Source organism: Aegilops tauschii, chromosome 2 (assembly GCF_002575655.3).
Source record: "Aegilops tauschii subsp. strangulata cultivar AL8/78 chromosome 2, Aet v6.0, whole genome shotgun sequence".
Taxonomy (NCBI): Eukaryota; Viridiplantae; Streptophyta; class Magnoliopsida; order Poales; family Poaceae; genus Aegilops; species Aegilops tauschii.
In genome coordinates, this window is record NC_053036.3 from 434,012,030 (window position 1) to 434,033,873 (window position 21,844).

A 21,844-nucleotide genomic window follows, 5' to 3' on the forward strand; every position below is an offset into this window, starting at 1 on the left:
AGCCCGTACCTCATGGTAAAAGCTGTCTTAGGTATATCCTACTCTCGAATCTTTAGCTGGTGGTACCTTGATCGCAGATCGATCTTGGAAAACACCTTAGCTCCTTGCAGCTGATCAAACAAATCATTGATCATCGGCAATGGGTACTTGTTCTTGATCGTCACCTCATTCAATCCTCGATAATCAACAACCATCCTTAACGATCCATCCTTCTTCTCCACTAGAAGCACTGGTGATCCCCAAGGTGATGAACTTGGGCGAATATAACCTTTATACAGTAACTCCTTAATCTGCTTCTTAATTTCCTCCAAATCCTTTGCGGGCATTCTATACGGTCTCTTAGATATTGGCCTTGTGTCTGGCAAAAGCTCAATCAAAAACTCAATGTCTCTATCCGGTGGCATGCCTCGCAACTCTTTTGGAAATACATCCGGGAAATCCTTCACCACCGGTACTTCCTCCTGTACAACTCCTGATAAGGAATTTACTTGAGTCCTATTCGGCACATGCCGGGATACATACTTGATCCTTCTTCCTTCTGGGGTGGTGAGCAAAATCGACTTACTGGCGCAATCGATGTTTCCTCCATACATCGATAGCCAATCCATACCCAGAATCACATCCAAACCTTGCGACTCCAAAATTATCAGATCTGAGGGGAAAACATGCGTACCTATGGTCAATGGCATCTGAAAACATCCTTGGCTTGCCATATACTCTGCTCCTGGCGAGCTCACTAACATAGGTGTACTAAGAACTTTGGTGGGCAGTTTATACCTATCCACAAATCCCCTTGATATGTATGAATGCGATGCACCAGTATCAAAAAGAACGACTGCAGTAAATGACTTAACCAAAAACTTACCTATTACTGCATCTGGCTGGGCTTAGAAAAGATGAGAAAACATAGTAGAATGAGGTCTAGGGGGAAAACACTACCCATGTGCACATGAGACAAACACAAACATATCACTCAATCAATCAAGCAAGGGCATACAATCGGTCTAGAACTATCGTTACAAAAGTGCTCGGACTATACTATATACATGGTGGAATACTACTACTGATATGGTGGTTGACTAGAAAAATTGATCGGTCGAAGATTCCATGATATCCGCTCCAGCTTCATCAACAAAGTCATCATCGCTATCGTCGGGGTCCGAGTCGGTGTCGTCGATGATGATGTAGTTCTCTGGGCAAGTGGAATCGTCTTCTTCTCCTCCTGGCGTGGGGTCTCCCATGAATACTCCCAGCTTCCTTGTCAGGTCGTCATTCTTCTCCACTAGTACGATGATTTCCTCCTCATAATCTTCACGAGTAGCCTTGAGTTCTTCCTCCAACTCCGTGATCCTTGTCATTGCCTTCTTCAGATCCATCATGCCTGTGCACATCAGATTCTCCTGGCGTCGAATGTGCTGGTTTAACTCCTGGATGAAAGCTGCAATAGATCTATCCTTCCTGGTGCTGATCATCTCCCGTTGCTCATCTCGGCGCCCACAAATCTGGTAGATAGTATCCCTGAGATCCTTGTGGTAAACTTCTCCAATGTGTCCCATGGTGATGTGGGTTGCCATACTCTTTCCTAGACTCCAGGTTGGTGCATCAAAGGAAAACTCTATGGGCTCAGTGACTGGCGTAAATGTCCTTCCTGGAACTTGAACTTGAATCATCCAGCGCTCCTCTTCTAGTAAAGTGGTGTTGTAAGTCCCGGTGAAGCTTGGTATTCCGATGTTTAGGTACCTAGTGACTTCCTTCAAGTGGCGTCCAAAAGGTGTGTCTTAATCCGGTTGTGCAAACTTGTTCCTTGCGTTCGCCATCCTAAAGAGTAGAAAATGGAGAAGAGTCAGAAATGAGAAGAGAGTAGTGATCTAGGGCTTTAGCTTAGTGGTCGTGCCCTACAGTCAGCGTGTGCTCTGATACCATCTTTGTAGCGACCAGACCTCAGACAGTCTGATCTCTGTGCATCAGTGTCATCCCTGGATCGGTAATGCTGACACGCACAGTACTTGAGGATTTATAACAGAGTAGCAATCACACACTTATTACATCGAATGTCTCAAAAGAGAACTTATTATAATAAATATGGCGTAAGGCCATCTAATACAATAACAGCGGAAGGCTTGGAAGATAAAGTGAGTCCATCAACTCCAACGGCATCACTGAGTGAAAGACAACGACCTATGGCTCCTTAATCGTCGTCTGAAAAGTCTGCAACATGATACGTTGCAGCCCGAAAACGGGTCAGCACATGGAATATGCTGGCAATGTAACATAAGAGAGTAATGAACAGAATAATGCTATCACTACATGCATATATGGCTGGTGGAGGCCGTATGGTTAATATGTTTGCGGAAAGCCAATTTTTTCCTACAACAAAGGAATAAATCTTATTTAACTATCATGGTGGTTGTTAAACATTGAGAAGGTTCACCCAATTCAATCCCAATTAAGCATCATCATTAAACCCAATCAAATTATATTAAGAGTGATGAGATCCACATGATAATCCAAGAACTAGATACTCAAGATGTCCATAACCAGGGACACGGCTAACCATGATTAGTTTGTACACTCTGCAGAGGTTTGCGCACTTTTCCCCACAAGAATCGATCTCCTCCATTGGATTTCTCGCACTACATAATGTTTGAGAAACGAATAACCAAGACACAGTCTTTCTGAAGAGGTCCCCTTAACCGATAGATAGGCCTGTACACCTACAATCCCCTACATCTGCTAGCCCATCATGGAAAGGTTTCCCACAACTTACTCAACTATGCCAGAGCCCATAATGGCATGTGGCTGCACATGGAAGTTTCTAGCATGAATAATCTTATGATCCCTTTGAGCCTGGGTGGCAGTCCATAGAAGAATCACACGATACCCCGGGATTTCCAAAAATACAGGCAACACTGGGTTCCCCAGGTGCCTCAATCCACCCAGATGTGTGTTAAAGTTGCCACCTTAAGTTAATCATTAATTAACAATACTCACATCTGTCATGAATACACTCAAACCCAAACCACGTCTACGAGCATAGCATAGCAATATAAGCAACGTAGAAGTAACTCCCATAGGTTTGATAATAAACAGGTGAATAGGTACTACCTCATCTACTTCCCAAACCCACAATTTAAATCAGATCCTAACCATGCAATTGTTTGAGGATTGATTTAATGCAATAAAACTGGGTAGTAAAGAGGTATGATCAAAGTGTTACTTGCCTTGCTGATGATCCGTGAAACCTAGAGACTCGTAGTAGCACGCTTCGCACTCCGGGTACTCTATCGCAAACAAACAAGCATACAATAAGCAATCAAGCAAATGCATGGGTAAACTCAAATAAGAAGATCTAACCAGAAAGTTCAACTTAAGAACTCCGGTTTGCAAAAAGAATCAAATCAAACGAAGCAACGAAACTCGAACTGCGAAAGAAACAAGCTTCGATTATTAATCTGTACTAAAGTCAAATTTTACAGTAGCAAAAACTTGTTTAAGTTGATTAAACAGAAAGAGGGCTTCGAGACGAAACTCTAGGCGCTTGAATCGCCTGATTCCGATAAACGAGCGAAAAGATAAACTAAAACGAAAATTAGATCAGAAATCGCGATCTAAAATAATCGCGAAAAAATATCCGAGAAAAAAGAAAAACTGACGAACAGGCTAACGAACGAACGTTCGCTGTCTGCGGCTAAACGGTGAAAACCGTTCGTTAAAACAAACGAACGAACGGGCGTTCGCTAAATAACTAAACCGAAAAAAACGATCTAATAAAAAAAGGATCTAGGGTTTTACCAAAAAGCCGAACCGGCAAAGAAAACCGGTGGCGGCGGCGAACTCCGGCGACGGCGGCGGGTTGGCGGGCGGCAGCGCGGCTCCGGCGGGTCGGCGGCGGGGCGGCAGCGCGGCGCGCCACGGCGGCGGCGGGCTGGCGGGCGGCGGGGCTAGGGTTTTGGCGGGGCGGGCGACTTGGGCCTCGGCAGGGTGGCGGGCTCGGCTTATAAAGCCGCCCGGGCGCGGTGTCCAGGTCGGACACGGCCCGGTAAGTCGGTTGACTTTTTTTAAGTAATTCCGCACAATAAAACGAATAAAAGAAATACTAAATGGACTTCAAAAATCCTGAAATAAATTTTACCCGTCCTCTAAAAATCTACCGGACAAGGTGCACATTTATTTGGGACTCTAATGCAATTTTGAAAAAAGCATATTTTTCCTAATTCAAATAAAATAGCGATAAAACTCCGAATAAAAATCTTATTTGATTTTAATATTAAATCTCAAATATTTCTTTATTTTGAGGAAGTCATTTTATCCTCTCTCTTTTATTTTTATAAAAGAAATATTCGAAGAGAAAAATAATTAAAATCAAACGATCCTCTTTTCAAAATTCGAGTAAACTCAAATATAAAAATAACGAAATTCCCAACTCTCTTCGTGGGTCCTTGAGTTGTGTAGAATTTCTAGGATCAAGCCAAAATGCAATAAAATATGATATGCAAAGATGACCTAATGTATAACATTCCAAATTGAAAATTTGGGATGTTACATCGGTCGGAGCTAGAATAAGTTCGACTACATCAAAAGCATTGTCAAACACTTCCGCTTTCGGTCTACGAGGGTACGTGGACACACTCTCCCCCTCTCGTTGCTATGCATCTCCTAGATAGATCTTGCGTGAGCGTAGATTTTTTTTTTGAAATTGCATGCTATGTTTCCCAATAGTTTTATTATGACACGCATCATCATTGTCATATTGCTTTGCATGATCATGTAGTTGGCATAGTATTTGTGGCAAGGTTGTCACGACCGGATTTTTGGGATATAAATTCCCAGAAAAACGGCCTGTGTGCTCACCAGCCCCAGGATTACTGTTAGCTGATGAGGTACCAACTTGATACAAGAATTCCAAGCAAGGAACAAAAATATGTAGTACAAGACCATTTAGGCCTGGGAGTACAACACTTGGTTTCTAATAGTTGAGGGCGGAAGCGGTTGGAAACATCTGCGTCTATGGGGCTCCATTTCCCACAAGAACAGCTGACCAGGATAACTCCTATCTTCGCGAGGCTGCAAACGTCAACAGCGTAGGTTCCGAGGTTGTCACCGCGATGCTTAACTCCAAGCAAGGAATCTGGCCAAGACAATAGCCAGGGACAAGCCAGTGAGTACGTTTGAATGTACTCGCAAACATTAAGAACACGGGTATAATATATCCGACATACTCCAGATTTAATAGACGATCATACATCCGTCACGAAAATATACGAGAAACCATGATGCACACATATGGATAAAAATATACCAAAATAAAATACTGGGTGCCAAACGAGTGTCTGAATGACTCCTCGAGCGGAAAATGCAGAATAGTAATGCTGGTGCCAAACGAGTGTCTGAATGACTCCTCGAGCGGAAAATGCAGAATAGTAAACGAGTGTCTGAATGACTCCTCGAGCGGACAATGCAGAAATAATAATACTGGTGCCAAACGAGTGTCTGAATGACTCCTCGAGCGGAAAATGCAGAAATAATAATACTGGTGCCAAACGAGTGTCTGAATGACTCCTCGAGCGGAAAATGCAGAAATAATAATGCCGCAGTCGGGCGTCGGGGCGACACCACCTAAAGGGCTTATAAGAGAATAATCACAGTGAATATCCAGGAGGTAGAACCGTCCCAGGGATACTCAATAATATACATAAAATAAATGGTTAGTCCATAATAATAAAGATCATAATCCAAAGGTGCCATAATCATAAACAAATATTTAGTACAGTCGTTTCTCCATCCGAAAACCGATAATTCAGTCAAGTCGTATCTCCATCCGAATACCGTTACTAAGCTCTAGTTAAACCGTTCTCCATCCGAATACCGTTACAGAGTTCTAGTTAAATCGTTCTCCATCCGAATACCGTTATCAAGATTTAACCCAGACTGTGGTCCTATACTCAAGAACATGACTATCCAACAGGATGTATCCTCTGCAGAGGGAGTACCATTTTCCACGAGTAACGGGATTACTCAGTCCCTCAGGACTAATTCCGTCTACGGTCTTTTGATTGAAAACACGCCTGACCTGCACACACCAGCTTAACTCACCAGTGCCTGGAATCACCCACGACACCTGCCAAGCAAAACTCTAAGTGGGGAGGCTACAACCTCGACGTAGCATGGGATCACAAAATTTATACCGCGCGCAAACTGGGGAAGCTATCCCCTTCGGCTACAACCGAAAACACCCATGCCCCCGGACCGAATGACAGGCTTTAATCCGTGGCCACGGGACCTTCATCACGGCCTCTCTGTACGGTGTGTGCTTTGGAAAGGGGTTGACAACCTACTGAACCATACCCTGTCCCCTGCAGGGACAAGTGGTGGTACCGACAAAAGGAAGCTACTGAACAAGACTCGGTCTACAACCGACTCAGGTGATCCAAACATCCACCAACAATATTACCACTAGTGAAATAAATCACCACTCCTCGAGCCTCACCATGCTATGCCGGGCATACTCGTCACAACAAGGGATTTGGGACAAGCTCGTGTCTACCCAAGACCACGACTTTCCCGCTTCCTACCGGTGTGCAAGAGAAGCTCACGAGGGCGATCCAAATCCTCAGGGTATCCATTGCTGGCCACAAACAACTCCAAAGTGCACTCATGCACGAGACTACATCGATACATAAACGGTCACATCTACTCCAAGACAAAAGGTGTTGTGATCGTATCCAAACACCACAACAAATATTATGCCAGAGTTCAGAAATGCTTGCCTTCAAGAGTATGCAAAGGATGCACTTATTGGAAGCTTTCCTTTTCCTCCAAAAATCATATTTTGCAAAATACACAAAATACAAATATTTCAAACACAGTACCAAAACCTGTCTCAAATATTTTTGAAATAAATCTTAAAATAAACTAGATGAAATTTGAGAGAGGTAGGAAAAAGAATCAACTCATTTGGAGTTTTATTTTAAAAGTTATAGCCAGTCAAAGTTTGGTCAAATCTGTTTTTAAATAAAACCAGAAAAAAGGAAAACGCTTCAGCAGTAATACGCTTACGCAGCAGGGAAAACACACTCGGGGTTTTTGCGCCTCCACTTAAACAGAGAGAGGGCGCTGCGCGGGTCGCTAACAGTGGGTCCAGAGGGCCCACTGGTCAGGTTTGACCGTTCTCCCTCTCCCTCCTTTTTCTGCGCCCGAACGGTGGCGGGGCTCCGGCGATCACCGGCGACGAACGGCGGCTCCTCGAGGGCATCCAAGGGCGGGGATGGGACGGCAAGACCGAGGCGGTCCTCTGGGTGGTCGTTGGGTCGGCGGAGGTGGAAGGGATCGCCGGCGGCGAGCTCCGCGGCGGAGGGAGGCTACGGTGGTGAAGTGACTATTGTGCTCCGGTGGTCTCCGATCGAGTTTGGGCAGCTGGGCAGCTCCGCAAGACTACGGGGAAGCTTCTGGTGGTGCTGGTTGGGCGAGAGGGTGGCCGGTTGCGACGAATCGCACCGGGGCTTGGCGGCGGCCGAGCTGGCCGGAGTTGAGGGAGACGGCCACCACAGGTCGATTCACTACGCGGGAAGCTCTACGAGGAGTGCCTGAAGTCGCGTGAGTGCTCGGAGGGGTTCGGGGACCCTTTATATAGCGCTCGAGGCAGGTTCCCGCGGTGGCAGAGGATAGGATCGCCGGCGACAGCCGTTGCTGTAGGTGCAGGGCATCTTGGCGGCGACGAACGCGTTCCGACAGGCAGGAGGATAGGCACGAGCGATTCCTAGGGGCAGCTGGCGCGCTGGCGCGGTCTGGGCGGTGCCGAACATGGCAGAGGCCGCTGCCGACGCCGGCGTGCCGCCAAGGGCGCGGCCAGCGGCGCAGCCGGGCACCAGAGGGATCGTGGAGCAGGGGGCGACTAGTGCGCGGCTCAGCGATGCAGAGGGACCAGGGTCGGGTCACGTCGAGCGCGGCAGTGTGGCGTGTCGGCGTAGTGCGCGCGCGTGCAAAACGTGCGCTCTGGGCGCGCCCAGAGCACGCACGGCAGGTGCTCGACGGAATGCCAGTGTGGTCTAGAGCGCGAGGGTGGGGCTGGCAAAGCACAGATCAAGGGTAGGGGTGGCTAGGAGCTCAGTGGACAAGGTTGTTGGGGCTGGGGTACAAGTCCACAATGCAAACCAGGGAGCTTGCCAAAAATGACTGTGCACACCAGGTGTTCGACAGAATGCCAGATGCACATAGGCAATTCTTGGAGTGGCCAAACTCTCCAGATCAGTGTCTCTTTAGACACAGAAGATGGTGGTGAGATTAGTTTGGCAAACACAGAGGGTTGATAATGCAAGCTTTGCAAAACTCCAGTTTTGGGCAGAAAGAAAAGGGGTTTAGAACATGCACTTCAAAATCCCCAATGAGCCCAATCTCCTGGACTTAAGAGTTTGGTAGGGAGGGCTACAAGTAGGAGAAAGCTCAGGGTCACTAGAGCAAGGAAAAATATGGTTGCAGTACAAATCACCAAATTGGACCAGAATGCAAAAGAGGTTGATCCACTCAAATCTTCCAAAGAACATCATTGGGTTTTTGCTTGAAGATGAATTGTATGCATCCACTGTCATCTCCAAACACTTGGAAGAATTTTTTATGAAATATTTAATTGGGTTGCAGTGCAAAAGTGCCTACTGGACCAGATTGGAAAAATTGGTGTAGAGCTCAAAATCTCCAATGGCCAGAAGGTATCTTTGCATAAAAGTGATGTGGAAACATCACATGACATCCCCAAATTTTGGTGGAATTTTTAAAAGCATTTGTCAAGTGGTTGTAGTGCAAATAGGCCCCAAATGCAAAAGGAAATCATTTTAAAGAAAGAAAGCTTTTTGAATAAATAAATCTTGCAACATTTAAATCCACTGATAAATAATGGTTTTATTATAAAGAGAAATCAAGTCCAACAATACCTTTGAAGGTTTCTCCCACTAGAGGCAAAAATCCAAAATCACAAAAGGTAAAACTTGACAATTTGGAAAAGTTTTATTTCCTGGCAATATTTTAATAAACAAAATAAGGCCGAAAATTTTGGGTGTCACAAAGGTCACCATTCATATTTTTTATACATGTCACTCTTGATCATTGCACATCCCGGTACACCGCCGGAGGCATTCATATAGAGTCATATTTTGTTGTAATATCAATTTGTAATTCTTGAGTTGTAAGTAAATAAAAGTGTGATGATCATCATTATTAGAACATTGTTCCATGTGAGAAACGGATGATGGAAGTTATGATTCCCTCACAAGTTGGGACGAGTCTCCGGACTTTATAAAAAGAAGAGGCCAAAGAAGCCAAAAAAGAAAAGAGGCCAAAGAAGCCCACCAAAAAATGAGAGAACAGAAAGAAGGGACAATGTTACTATCCTTTTTCCACACTTGGGCTTCAAAGTAGCACCATGTTCTTCATGATAGAGAGTCTCCTATTTTGTCACTTTCATATACTAGTGGTAATTTTACATTATAGAACTTGGCTTGTATATTCCAATGATGGGCTTCCTTAAATTGCTCTAGGTCTTCGTGAGCAAGCAACTTGGATGCACCCCCACTTAGTTTCTTTTTGAGCTTTCATACACTTATAGCTCTAGTGCGTCCGTTGCATGGCAATCCATACTCACTCACATCGATATCTATTGATGGGCATCTCCATAGCCCGTTAATACGCCTAGTTGATGTGAGACTTTCTCCTTCTTTTTTGTCTTCTCCACAATCACCATATTCTATTCCACCTATAGTGCTATATCCATGGCTCACGCTCATGTATTGTGTGAAAGTTGAAAAAGTTTGAGAACGTAAAAAGTATGAAACAATAGCTTGGCTTGTCATCGGGGTTGTGCATGATAAAATACTTTGTGTGATGAAGATGGAGCATAGCCAGACTATATGATTTTGTAGGGATAACTTTCTTTGGCCATGTTATTTTGAGAAGACATGATTGCTTTATTAGTATGCTTGAAGTATTATTGTTTTTATGTCAATATTAAACTTTTGTTTTGAATCTTATGGATCTGAATATTCATGCCACAATAAAGAATATTACATGGATAAATATGTTAGGTAGCATTCCATATCAAAAATTCTGTTTTTATCATTTACCTACTCGAGGACGAGTAGGAATTAAGCTTGGGGATGCTTGACACGTCTCCAACGTATCTATAATTTTTGATTGTTTCATGATATTATATTATCTGTTTTAGATGTTTTATATGCATTAATATGCTATTTTATATTATTTTTGGGACTAACCTATTAACCTAGAGGCCAGTGCCAGTTTCTGTTTTTACATTATTTTTGAGTTTTACAGAAAAGGAATATCAAACGGAGTCCAAACGCAATAAAGCTTTCGCGATGATTTTTCTTGGACTAGAAGACATCCACAGAGCTTGGAGAGGGGGCCAGAAGAGTCCTGAGGGACCCACAAGCTCTCAGGCTGCGCCCTAGGGGGGCGCCTCCCTAGCTTGTGGGCCCCTCGGGAGTCATCCAACCATAATTCTTGCGCTATAAATTCCCAAATATTCCCAAACCAACCGAAGGTCCACCAAAATACTTTTGCGATGCTGCAAGCCTCTGTTCCCATGAGATCCCATCTTGGGGCCTTTTCCGACACCCTGCCGAAGGGGGATTCGATCACGGAGGGCATCTACATCCACTCTATCGCCCTTCCAATGAAGCGCGAGTAGTTTATCACAGACCTACCGGTCCATAGCTAGTAGCTAGATGGCTTCTTATCTCTCTATGATCTTCAATACCATGTTCTCCTCGATGTTCTTGGAGTTCTATCCGATGTAATATTCTTTTGCGGTATGTTTGTCGAGATCCGATGAATTGTGGATTTATGATCAGATTATCTATGAATATTATTTGAGTCTTTTCTGAACTCTTGTATGCATGATTAAATATCTTTGTATTTCTCTTCGAATTATTGGTTTGGTTTGGCCAACTAGATTGGTTCTTCTTGCAATGGGAGAGGTGCCTAGTTTTGGGTTCAATCTTGCGGTGTCCTCACCGAGTGACAAAGTCGGGGTAGCGAGGCACGTATTGTATTGTTGCCATCAAGGGTAAAAAATAGGGTTTTCATCATATTGCTTGAGTTTATACCTCTACATCATGTCATCTTACTTAAGGCGTTACTCCGTCCTTATGAACTTAATACTCTATATGCATGCTGGATAGCGGTCGATGTGTGGAGTAATAGTAGTAGATGCAGGCAGGAGTCGGTCTACTTGACACGGACGTGATGCCTATATTCATAATCATTGCCTTAGATATTGTCATAACTTTGCGCTTTTCAATCAATTGCTCGACAGTAATTTTTTACCCACCGTATGTTTTCTTTCAAGAGAGAAGCCTCTAGTGAAACCTATGGCCCCCGGGTCTATTTTCCATCATATATTTTCAGATCTATAAACCAATAAACCCAAAAATATCTTGCTGCAATTTATTTAGTTTTATTTTAGTTTGCCTTTTTTATTTATCTTTTATACCTATCTTTATTAGATCTCACTCTTGTTCGAGACAGTGAAGGGATTGACAGCCCCTTTTTCGCGTTGAGTGCAAGTGTTTGTTAGTTTGTGCAGGTGCATAGATTGGAGACTTGCTTGTGCCTCTTACTCGATTGATACCTTGGTTCTTAACTGAAGGAAATACCTATCTCTACTTTGATGCATCACCCTTTCCACTTGAAAGGAAAAATCAACGCAAGTTCAAGAAGTAGCAAACTCCCAGAGGATATACATCCTGTCCAATTATACAATGACATTTTTTAGTACCGTGAACGTAATCATGGGGAGGAATTGTACTACATTAGCAAACAATTGGTGGTTCCATTATTTCATCCATGCACGGAGTGCTCATGGAATTATTTGATTTGCAGCTATTTCAAATCAGTGATACGAAGCATCAACATAGTGATTGATTCCGATGATACCCAGTTAAGTGGCTTTCCAGGATGACAGGGGAGGGGTCTCGGAGTCTTCCAGGTGTTGAGGAACGTGATGTGGTAACGATCACCTTGGACCGCATCCATGGCAGCGTAGGACTCGAGCTCAACCATCTCCTCAGCCGTGAGCTCCACTGAAAGCGCTCTCACGTTCTGGTTGAGATTCTCAACTTTCGTTGTGCCAGGTATGGGGCACACATCGCTTCCCTGGTGGTGAACCCAAGCCAGCGCGAGCTGGGACGACGTGCAACCCTTCCTCGCAGCCATCTCGCTCACGCGCTCGAATATCGCCGCATTCTTCTCCATGTTCTCGGGTTGAAATCTTGGGAGATTCTTAAAACACAATGGGATGCATTTGTTAGAAAAAGGAGAAAAGAGAAAAGAAAGCTAGCTAACCGTATGAAGAAGGAAGTATCATGGGTGGTTCATTTACCTTGCGGAAATCGTCCTCTGGTAATGTGTCCAACAGTTTAGGTCCAGTGGATAGAAAACCTCTGCCTAGTGGACTGTACGCCACAATTCCAATGCTAAGTTCTCTGAAACAGTAAATAATTTGTAAGGTCTTTTTGAGGACGTTTCATAAGTACTATGAAGCTGATTTTGAAAAGAAAAGGTAGGTTTGTGGTCGTTGCAAAAACCTGCAAGTTGGTATTATATCTTCTTCAACATCTCTTGACCACAAAGACCACTCCAGCTGAACTGCGGTGATCGGATGAACTGCGTGTGCCCTTCTGATTGTCGAGGCCGAGGCTTCCGACAACCCGACGTGTTTCACCTTTCCTTCTTGGACTAGTTTCTTGATCTCACCCATCTACATGCATACGGAAGTCAAGAAGGTAGACTGGTCAATACCTACAAGCCCTCAATCTGTCTAAATGAAACGAAGCTGAACAAGTGCTACTACGTAGTAGGGACTGACCGTGATCTCGACGGGAACACTCTTGTCAATGCGGTGCTGGTAGTAGAGGTCGATGCAGTCGATGCCGAGCCGAGCGAGGCTGCCCTCGCACGCCGCCCGCACGTACGGGTCGCCGCGGACCTCCCGGGCCGGCGTGATGCCGAATTTCGTGGCCAGCTGGACCTTCTCCCTCGCCCCTCCCTGCAGCACCTGCTTTATCACACGGAGAACTCTTGCCGGTCAGACATCCGCGTGCGAATGATATGGCAACTACTAGCAGGGAGCCAAGGAACACGTCGGGTGGCTATAGTATGGTAACCTACCTTCCTGAGCAAGAGCTCGTTGGTGTGGGGGCCGTAGATGTCGGAGGTGTCGAGGAAGGTGACGCCGGCGGCGACGGCGTGGCGGAGGAGCGCGATCATGTCCTGCTCGGGCTTGCGCTCGCCGTAGGCCGCGGACATGCCCATGCAGCCGAGGCCCTGCGCCGAGACCTCCAGCCCCTGCGAGCCCAGCTTCATGCGCGGCAGAACCACCGGAGCAGCAGCCATGTCGTTCGTGCTGTGATGAACTGATGATTGGTGGATGAGTAAGTAGGTCTGGAGCTTGCAGTGCAATGCTGCGGTGCAATTTATAGTGCGGTGGAGGGCGTCATGGAGTAGGTCACCACTTACCAGGCTGCTGGTTTGAATGAGCTGCCAAATTAGAGCAGAGCGTCACCGCGTACGTTAAATTGAAATGGACATTGATCTTTTTCACTCTTCTAAGGTCCTCTTCTTGATTCCTCGTACTCCATGACAGTGAGTGAGTGAGTGGCGGGGCGGTTCGAGTGGGACGCCACGGTGGCTGACTGGCTGGTGCAACGGATGGGCACGCCACGGGGGAAAGGAACGTGTGCGTCCAGGAGGCAGATGCCACGGCGATCGGCGACGGTCACCGCCCGTCTCCGCCACATGAAAAATCCGATGATGGACCCCGAAGTGCGAAGTGACTGCCGACGCCCCGTCGGTCGCTTTCAGCGTCGCCGTTGGCCGGGGGTTCGTGTGCTCACGCACGCAACTCATCGGAGAATCGGACGGGTCTGGCATCCAAATCGTGTGTGTCACAGCCATGCATGTGTCCTGTCTACGTGCTGGCTTGACTGGCTGGCTTGTGGATAGGTTTGGCTCGGACGTACGATACGACAGCGTGTCGAGTGAGTGACGAGGCGATCCAAGGAGATTGTCCATACACGGAGGCATTCGTGTGTGGCAAACTCTCGGGAAAGCCTCCCTCCATCCCATAATATAAACATGTTTTTGACACTACATTAATATCAAAAACGCTATTATATTACATTGTGAGACGGAGGAAGTAATTATTAAGGCGTGTGAGCCAAGCTATCTCGTTCGGGGCATTGTTGTTTCCTCTTCTGATAGAAAATCATCATAGTTTGTTAGGAATAGTTAGCGTCATTGTTAGGCTAAATAAGCAGTTACCCCGCAAAAAAGAAGCAGTTAATATTGTCTTTAACATAACTACCTACCAGCAGTTTTGCTTTGTGAAGCCTTGTCCATATGCTATGTACGTCTCTTAGAACAAGCGCCTCCCTATAAACTGACTTTGTAAGCGTTTTTCTGTCCAAACGCTATATACCCATCCACCGCGTACGTCAAATTTTGAACTAGAGCAGAGCGTCACCGCGTATATTTTGGAGCATACTCATTATTTTTTCAGTTTGGATTATACCTAGCGCAAGCAATGAAATTAGCATCATTGACTTCTTCATCAGTGATGGCATTTACATTACCTTTTCTTTACCTTTCATGACGGAGATGAGTTCATCAAGCTTAGCTGTCAACTCTGTGTTGTTTTCTTCAACTGCATTGACTTTTTTGGTGGTAGTTCTTTCAACATGTCATTGGGCATGGTTCCCTTGCATATCAACAAGTAGCTTATTGACATCATCTATGGGTTACCCATGATAGTTCATTGGTGCAGCGATTAGCAAAGTCACACAATATGAAAGTCATGTCTAAGCCAGAAAGAAAACCAAAACCCCAAAGTGATCAAATCCAAAATCAACAAACTACAATAATGATCATATATGCACTAACCATCTCATGACACCACAAGGACAACAAGGTTATTCAACATCACCTTGGTCACCTATTCCGACCACCAAAGTCTAGAGTCTAGATTTTTACCCGGAAGAACCAGTCTGGGCATATCCGAGGCAATGCCTTCAATAAAATAACGACACAGAAACATCGCCATTGTCATGTACAACCAACTCGGATCAAACCTAGGTTTTTCACCCCAAAGCTCAAAACTAGGTACTCGAGAAGTACCACCATCAAAGCCAATCATGGGTTGTCGCCATCACTTTTCCGCAATCCTAGCAGCTGGGCCGGAAAATCGATCGGCGCCATTGCATAACCATACCTTGTGCATCAAGTCGTCGTCCATAAATTGCATCTCACAACCGAAGGCAACCACCGAATCTTGAGAGAGTAACCCTCGCGAAGACCTTTTGGCAGTCATCACAATCCACATTGAGGTCGCTGCCGTAGGCCAAGTATCCAAAGGACTCTAGAGGCTTCCAGAAGACTTGCATCAGGGTGCATGAAGCATGTGTTTGTTAGGCAGATAGATTTACTATGTTGTAATCTTCTGTTTATTTCTATTCCTTCCGTGTGTAACAATTGATGTAACAACCAGTGTATGTAGAAGGTGCAGCAATTGATGTAACTCGGCCCTTGTACGGAGGTGTGTGATGTCTACTACGTAACTTTATCCTTGTAGACGTTGTTGGGCCTTCAAGTGCAGAGTTTTGTAGGACAGCAGCAAATTTCCCTCAAGTGGATGACCTATCCGTGGGAGGCGTAGGTTGAAGATGGTCTCTCTCAAGCAACCATGCAACCAAATAACAAAGAGTATCTTGTGTCCCCAACATACCCAATACAATGGTAAATTGTATAGGTGCACTAGTTCGGCGAAGAGATGGTGATACAAGTGCAATATGGGTGGTAGATATAGGTTTTTGTAATTTGAAAATATAAAAACAGCAAGATAACTAGTGATAAAAATGAGCGAAAACGGTATTGCAATGCTTCGAAACAAGGCATAGGGTTCATATTTTCACTAGTGCAAGTTCTCTCAACAATGATAACATAATTAGATCATATAACTATCCCTCAACATGCAACAAAGAGTCACTCCAAAGTCACAAATAGCGGAGAACAAACGAAGAGATTATTGTAGGGTACGAAACCACATCAAAGTTATTTTTTCTGATCGATCTATTGGGCTATTCCTATAAGTGTCACAAACAGCCCTAGAGTTCGTACTAAAATAACACCTTAAGACACATCAACCAAAACCCTAATGTCACCTAGATACTCCAATGTCACCACAAGTATCCGCGGGTTTGATTATACGATATGCATCACACAATCTCAGATTCATCTATTCAAACAAACACAAAGAACTTCAAAGAGTGCCCCAAAGTTTCTACCGGAGAGTCAAGACGAAAACATGTGCCAACCCCTATGCATAAGTTCACAAGGTCACAGAACCCGCAAGTTGATCACCAAAATATACACCATGTAGATCACGTGAATATCTCATTGTCAACACAAATAAGCACATGCAAGATATACATCAGTGTTCTCAATCCTTAAAGACTCAATCCGATAAGATAACTTCAAAGGGAAAACTCAATCCATTACAAGAAGGTAGAGGGGGAGAAATATCATAAGATCCAATCTATAATAGCAAAGCTCATGATACATTAAGATCGTGTCAAATCAAGATCACGAGAGAGAGAGGGAGAGAGAGAGAGATCAAACCCATACCCTCAGCCCCGATGGTGAACTACTCCCTCCTCGTCATGGAGAGCGCCAGGATGATGAAGATGGCCACTGGTGATGATTTCCCCCTCCGGCAGGGTGCCGGAACGGGGTCTAGATTGGTTTTTGGTGGCTACAGAGGCTTGTTGTAAGGGCATATTTATCCCTTAGTAGTTTTGGTGATTGATGACAATGCTTTTGCGAACTAATCATGTGCATTGAGCATTTCAGATATGTCATGTCTAAGCACAAGACGATTTGGTGCCCCTCGAAGCTTATTGAAGACGGCGTTTCTCTACGTTTATTTTCGGTGGATTTGAGTCGTAGGAAAGCCGTACTATTAAGAGGGGGTCCACGTTGGAAAGGTTTGGGTGGAATCATCAAGTACACGACTGTTCCTTTCTGCACCACCTTTCCTTTGGCTCTTTGGAGTTTCCTCCGTTTCTCCGTGTCTCTGCAAAATGTGTACTACCGCAGGCCCTCGCGGTAGTACCGGCCTTGGGCGCTGTAGTACCACAGGTGCTCACGGTAGACCGCTCCTTGAGCGCGGTAGTACTGTGGCCTCAAGCCAGGCACAGCAGCACGAGCGGAAGTAGGGGCGGATGTAATTTTTTACATCCGCGCCCTACGCGGTAGTACCGCTCCAGGCTTGCCGTAGTACCGTGTCGGAGTTTTGCATAGATCGGAACTCAACGGAAGTAGCCATGGACGTATTTTTATATGACCGTGCCTTCCCAGTCTAGACTGACCCTGCCTTGCGGTAGTACCGCAAGAGGGAGAGGTAGTACCGCGCCAACGGTTCTACCGCTCGCTGCTTCAACGCAACAGGGCTGGTTCAGCTCCTGCCGCGCCAGCGGTAGTACCGCAGAGCCATGCGGTAGTACCGTGGGCCCTTGCGGTAGTACCGAGCGTCTGGTGCGGTAGTACCGCTCGTCGTAGGCTGAGTAAGTGGATAACGGTTGGATTTGTTCTGTCACTATATAAGGGGAGTCTTCTTCTCCGAGTTGACAACCTATTCCACCCCTAAGCTCCATTGTTGCTCTAAGCTTCATTTTCGCCCGATCTCTCTCCCTAGCCAATCAAACTTGTTGATTTTCTAGGGATTGGTTTGAGAAGGCCTCGATCTACACTTCCACCAAGAGAAATTTGATTCCCCCACTAATCCCTTGCGGATCTTGTTACTCTTGGGTGTTTGAGCACCCTAGACGGTTGAGGTCACCGCGGAGCCATATTCCATTGTGGTGAAGCTTCGTGGTGTCGTTGGGAGCCTCCAATTAAGTTGTAGAGATTGCCCCAACCTTGTTTGTAAAGGTACGGTCGCCGCCTTCAAGGGCACCAATAGTGGAATCACGATATCTCGCATTGTGTGAGGGCGTGAGGAGAATACGGTGGCCCTAGTGGCTTCTTGGGGAGCATTGTGCCTCCACACCGCTCCAACGGAGACGCACTTCCCTTCAAAAGGAAGGAACTTCGATAACACATCCTCGTCTTCACCGGCTCCACTCTTGGTTATCTCGTACCTCTACTTGTGCAAGCTTATATTGTGTTGCATCTCTTGCTTGCTTGTGTACTTGTTGTTGTTGCATCATATAGGTTGCTCACCTAGTTGCATATCTAGACAACCTACTTTGATGCAAAGTTTAAATTGGTAAAGAAAAGCTAAAAAATGTTAGTTGCCTATTCACCCCCCCCCCCCTCTAATCAACTTATCGATCCTTTCACTTGCGGCGGCGGAACTCCCGATCTAGGTTTTGTTCTGGAAGTTTGGGAATATATAAGAGGTATTGGCGTTGAGAACAAGTCGGGGGGACCCACGAGGCAGACACAAGGTCGGGGGCGCGCCCCCCACCCATGTGGTGGCCTCGGGAATCTTCTTTGGTATCTTTTCGTTCCAGTATTTTCTATATTTTTCTAAAAATAATCTCCGCCAATTTTCAGATCGATTGGACTCCGTTTGATATTCCTTTTCTGCGAAACTCAAAATCAAGGAAAAAACAGAGACTGGCACTGGGCACTAGGTTAATAGGTTAGTCTCAAAAATCATATAAAATAGCATATAAATGCATATAAAACATCCAAGATAGATCATATAATAGCATGGAACAATCAATAATTATAGATACGTCGGAGACGTATCAGTGCGACGCTTACCGCAATCTTCACATGAGGTTGGGAATTCTAAATGGTTTTTAGGACGGAAATGTGTTATAAAAGGGCCTTTATAGCCTTGCCAAAAAGTTCAACACTCGCGGGATACATCCTTGCAGGCATAATAAAAAGTTCAACACTCATGGGCAGGAATTGTGCTACATTAGCAAACAATTGGTGGTTCCATGATTCCATCCATGCATGGAGTGCTCATGAAATTATTTGATTTGCAACTATTTCAAACCAGTGATACGAAGCATCAATATAGTGATTGATTCCCATAATACCCAATTAAGTGGCTTTCCAGGATGACAGGGGAGGGGTCTCGGAGTCCTTCCAGGTGTTGAGGAACGTGTTGTGGTACCGATCACCTTGGACCGCATCCATGGCAGCGTAAGACTCGAGCTCGGCCATCTCCTCAGTCGAGAGCTCCACAGACAGCGCTCTCAGGTTCTGGTTGAAATTCTCAACTTTCGTCGTGCCGGGTATGGGGCACACATCGCCTCCCTGGTGGTGAACCCAAGCCAGCGCGAGCTGGGACGACGTGCAACCCTTCCTCGCAGCCATCTCGCTCAGGCGCTTAAATATCGCCACGTTCTTCTCCATGTTCTCGGTTTGAAATCTTGGGAGATTCTGAAAACGCAATGGGATGCATTTGTTAGAAAAAAGAAGAAAGGAAAAAAGTAAGATAGCTAACCGCATGAAGAAGGAAGTACCATGGGTGGTTCATTTACCTTGCGGAAATCGTCCTCTGGTAATGTGTCCACTAGTTTAGGTCCAGTGGATAGAAAACCTCTGCCTAGTGGACCGTACGCCACAATTCCAATGCCAAGTTCTCTGAAACAGAAAACAATTTGTCAGTTCTTTCTAGGACTACATAAGGAGGGCGTTTTATGGTACGACAAAGTTATACTCCCTCCGTCCGAAAATATTTGTCATCAAAATGGATAAAAGGGGTGTATCTAGATGTATTTTAGTTCTAGATACATCTCTTTTTATCCATTTTGATGATAAGTATTTTCGGACGAAGGGAGTACTAGGGTTGTGACAATTATTTTGGATCAGAGGGGTATTACATATGTAGCTGATTTTGAAAAGAAATTGCGAAAAAAGTATGTTTGCAGTCATTGCAAATACCTGCAAGTTGGAATTATATCTTCTTCGACATCTCTTGACCACAGAGACCACTCCAGATGAACGGCGGTGATCGGATGAACTGCGTGTGCCCTTCTTATTGTCGCTGCCGAGGCCTCCGACAACCCGACGTATTTCACCTTTCCTTCTTGGACTAGCTTCTTGACCTCACCCATCTACATGCATACGGGAGTCAATACCTACAAGCCCTCAATCTGTATAAATGAAACGAAGTTGAACAAGTAGTGCTACGTAGTACGTACTCCCTCCGTTCTGAATTAATCGTCGCAGAAATGAATGTATCTAGATGTATTTTAGTTTTATTAGTACATCCATTTTTGTGACGAATAATTTAGAACGGAGGAAGTAGTACCGACCGTGATCTCCACGGGGACATTCTTGTCGATGCGGTGCTGGTAGTAGAGGTCGATGCAGTCGACGCCGAGCCGGGCGAGGCTACCCTCGCACGCCGCCCGCACGTACGCCGGGTCACCGTGGACCTCCCAGGTGGCCGTGATGCCAAATTTCGTGGCCAATTGGACCTTCTCCCTCACTCCTCCCTGCAGCGCCTGCTTTATTGCACGGAGAACTCTGGCCAGTCAGACATCCGCGTGCGAATGGCAACTAGCGAGGAGGCAAGGAACACGTCGGGTGGGGTGGCTGTAGTAAGGAGGTAGCCTACCTTGCCGAGCAAGAGCTCGTTGGTGTGGGGGCCGTAGATGTCGGAGGTGTCGAGGAAGGTGACGCCGGCGGCGACGGCGTGGCGGAGGAGCGCGATCATGTCCTGCTCGGGCTTGCGCTCGCCGTAGACAGCGGACATGCCCATGCAGCCGAGGCCCTGCGCCGAGACCTCCAGCCCCTGCGAGCCCAGCTTCATGCGCGGCACGGCCACCGGAGCAGCAGCCATGTCGTTCGTGCCTGCACTGCGTGTGTGATGACTGATGGATGGGTAAGTAGGTCGGGAGCTTGCAGTGCAATGCTGCAGGCAATTTATAGTGCGGTGGAGGGCGTCATGGAGTAGGTCACCAGGCTGCGGGCTTGAATGAGCTGCCAAACTAGAACAGAGCGTCACCGCGTACGTAGGGCGCCCAAACTTAATTTCTCCACCGATGCGTGACCATTTTTTTGTCAAACAATCCAGTCCAGACAAATATTTTAAGGCAAAGTAGTCCAAGGGTTGCGGCATCTCGTGATAGCACTCATTCGGATAACATCCGGTCAGTCAAGATACCGCCTCAACTAAAAAAGGCAACATACCACCTATTATTAAAAAAATTGCGATCTGAAAAGAGTTTATTCCATTATAATAGGGGTTTCAGTGGATAGGCCTGAGCCGTTGGATTGTTCAACTTCAATCCAACGGTTGGCTCATCTTGTTTCTTTTCCAGTTGTTTATCTCCTCACACAGCCACAGTGTCACACGTGGTCCTAGTGAGCCCTCCCCGGGGGCCCCATGGTCAACCGTGGTGTCCCTATCTCGAGCTCGGTTGCCGTCAATCCTAATAACAGTTAAAATAAAAAATTCTCCCACCCAAACCTCACCCTTGCCTGCACAGGCGACACCGTCCCGGATTGGCCTTGCCAGAGATGGACGCCTCACCCCCATCTCTACCTCGGAGCTCTGCGTTGTATGTCTCCAGAAATTGAAAAATACAAAATTTATCCTCTGTTGTCTGAGGAATAGCAAATCCAGGAAAAAAACTAAGCCACGATCAGGGGTGGAGCTGGAGCTCATGCTACCCCGATGCACCACTTAACTATGGCATAACATTATCAAATAACAATACATTAAATAAAGGTGTGTTTCACAAATTGTAACATGGATTACCTAACATAATAGAAATCGATTTTAAAAACAAACTGCAACAACCAAACTACTTAATAT

The 21,844-nt window shown here is 45.8% G+C and overlaps 1 protein-coding gene and 1 pseudogene across 1 annotated transcript; both read right to left on the reverse strand.

The window, feature by feature from the left end:
* Positions 1-11,748: 11,748 nt before the first annotated feature.
* Positions 11,749-13,449, reverse strand: LOC109773325 (probable aldo-keto reductase 3; annotated as a pseudogene).
* Positions 13,450-18,863: 5,414 nt separating this feature from the next.
* Positions 18,864-20,940, reverse strand: LOC109773323 (probable aldo-keto reductase 3). Its single transcript, XM_020332021.4, has 5 exons — positions 20,642-20,940; positions 20,337-20,528; positions 19,963-20,135; positions 19,560-19,662; positions 18,864-19,458 (listed from the first exon to the last, which is right to left on the reverse strand). The coding sequence occupies exons 1-5, from the start codon at positions 20,864-20,866 to the stop codon at positions 19,117-19,119; spliced, it is 1,035 nt and encodes a 344-aa protein (XP_020187610.1). The 5' UTR covers positions 20,867-20,940; the 3' UTR covers positions 18,864-19,116.
* Positions 20,941-21,844: the final 904 nt, after the last annotated feature.

Excerpts from the sequence above, each read along its gene's own strand:
- LOC109773323 (XM_020332021.4), bottom strand. The coding sequence starts at position 20,866 with ATGGCTGCTGCTCCGGTGGCCGTGCCGCGCATGAAGCTGGGCTCGCAG. Across the intron at positions 20,529-20,641 it reads ACGAGCTCTTGCTCGGCAAG|GCGCTGCAGGGAGGAGTGAG; the intron begins GTAGGCTACCTC and ends GCAATAAAGCAG. Across the intron at positions 19,663-19,962 it reads GATATAATTCCAACTTGCAG|AGAACTTGGCATTGGAATTG; the intron begins GTATTTGCAATG and ends TTTCTGTTTCAG.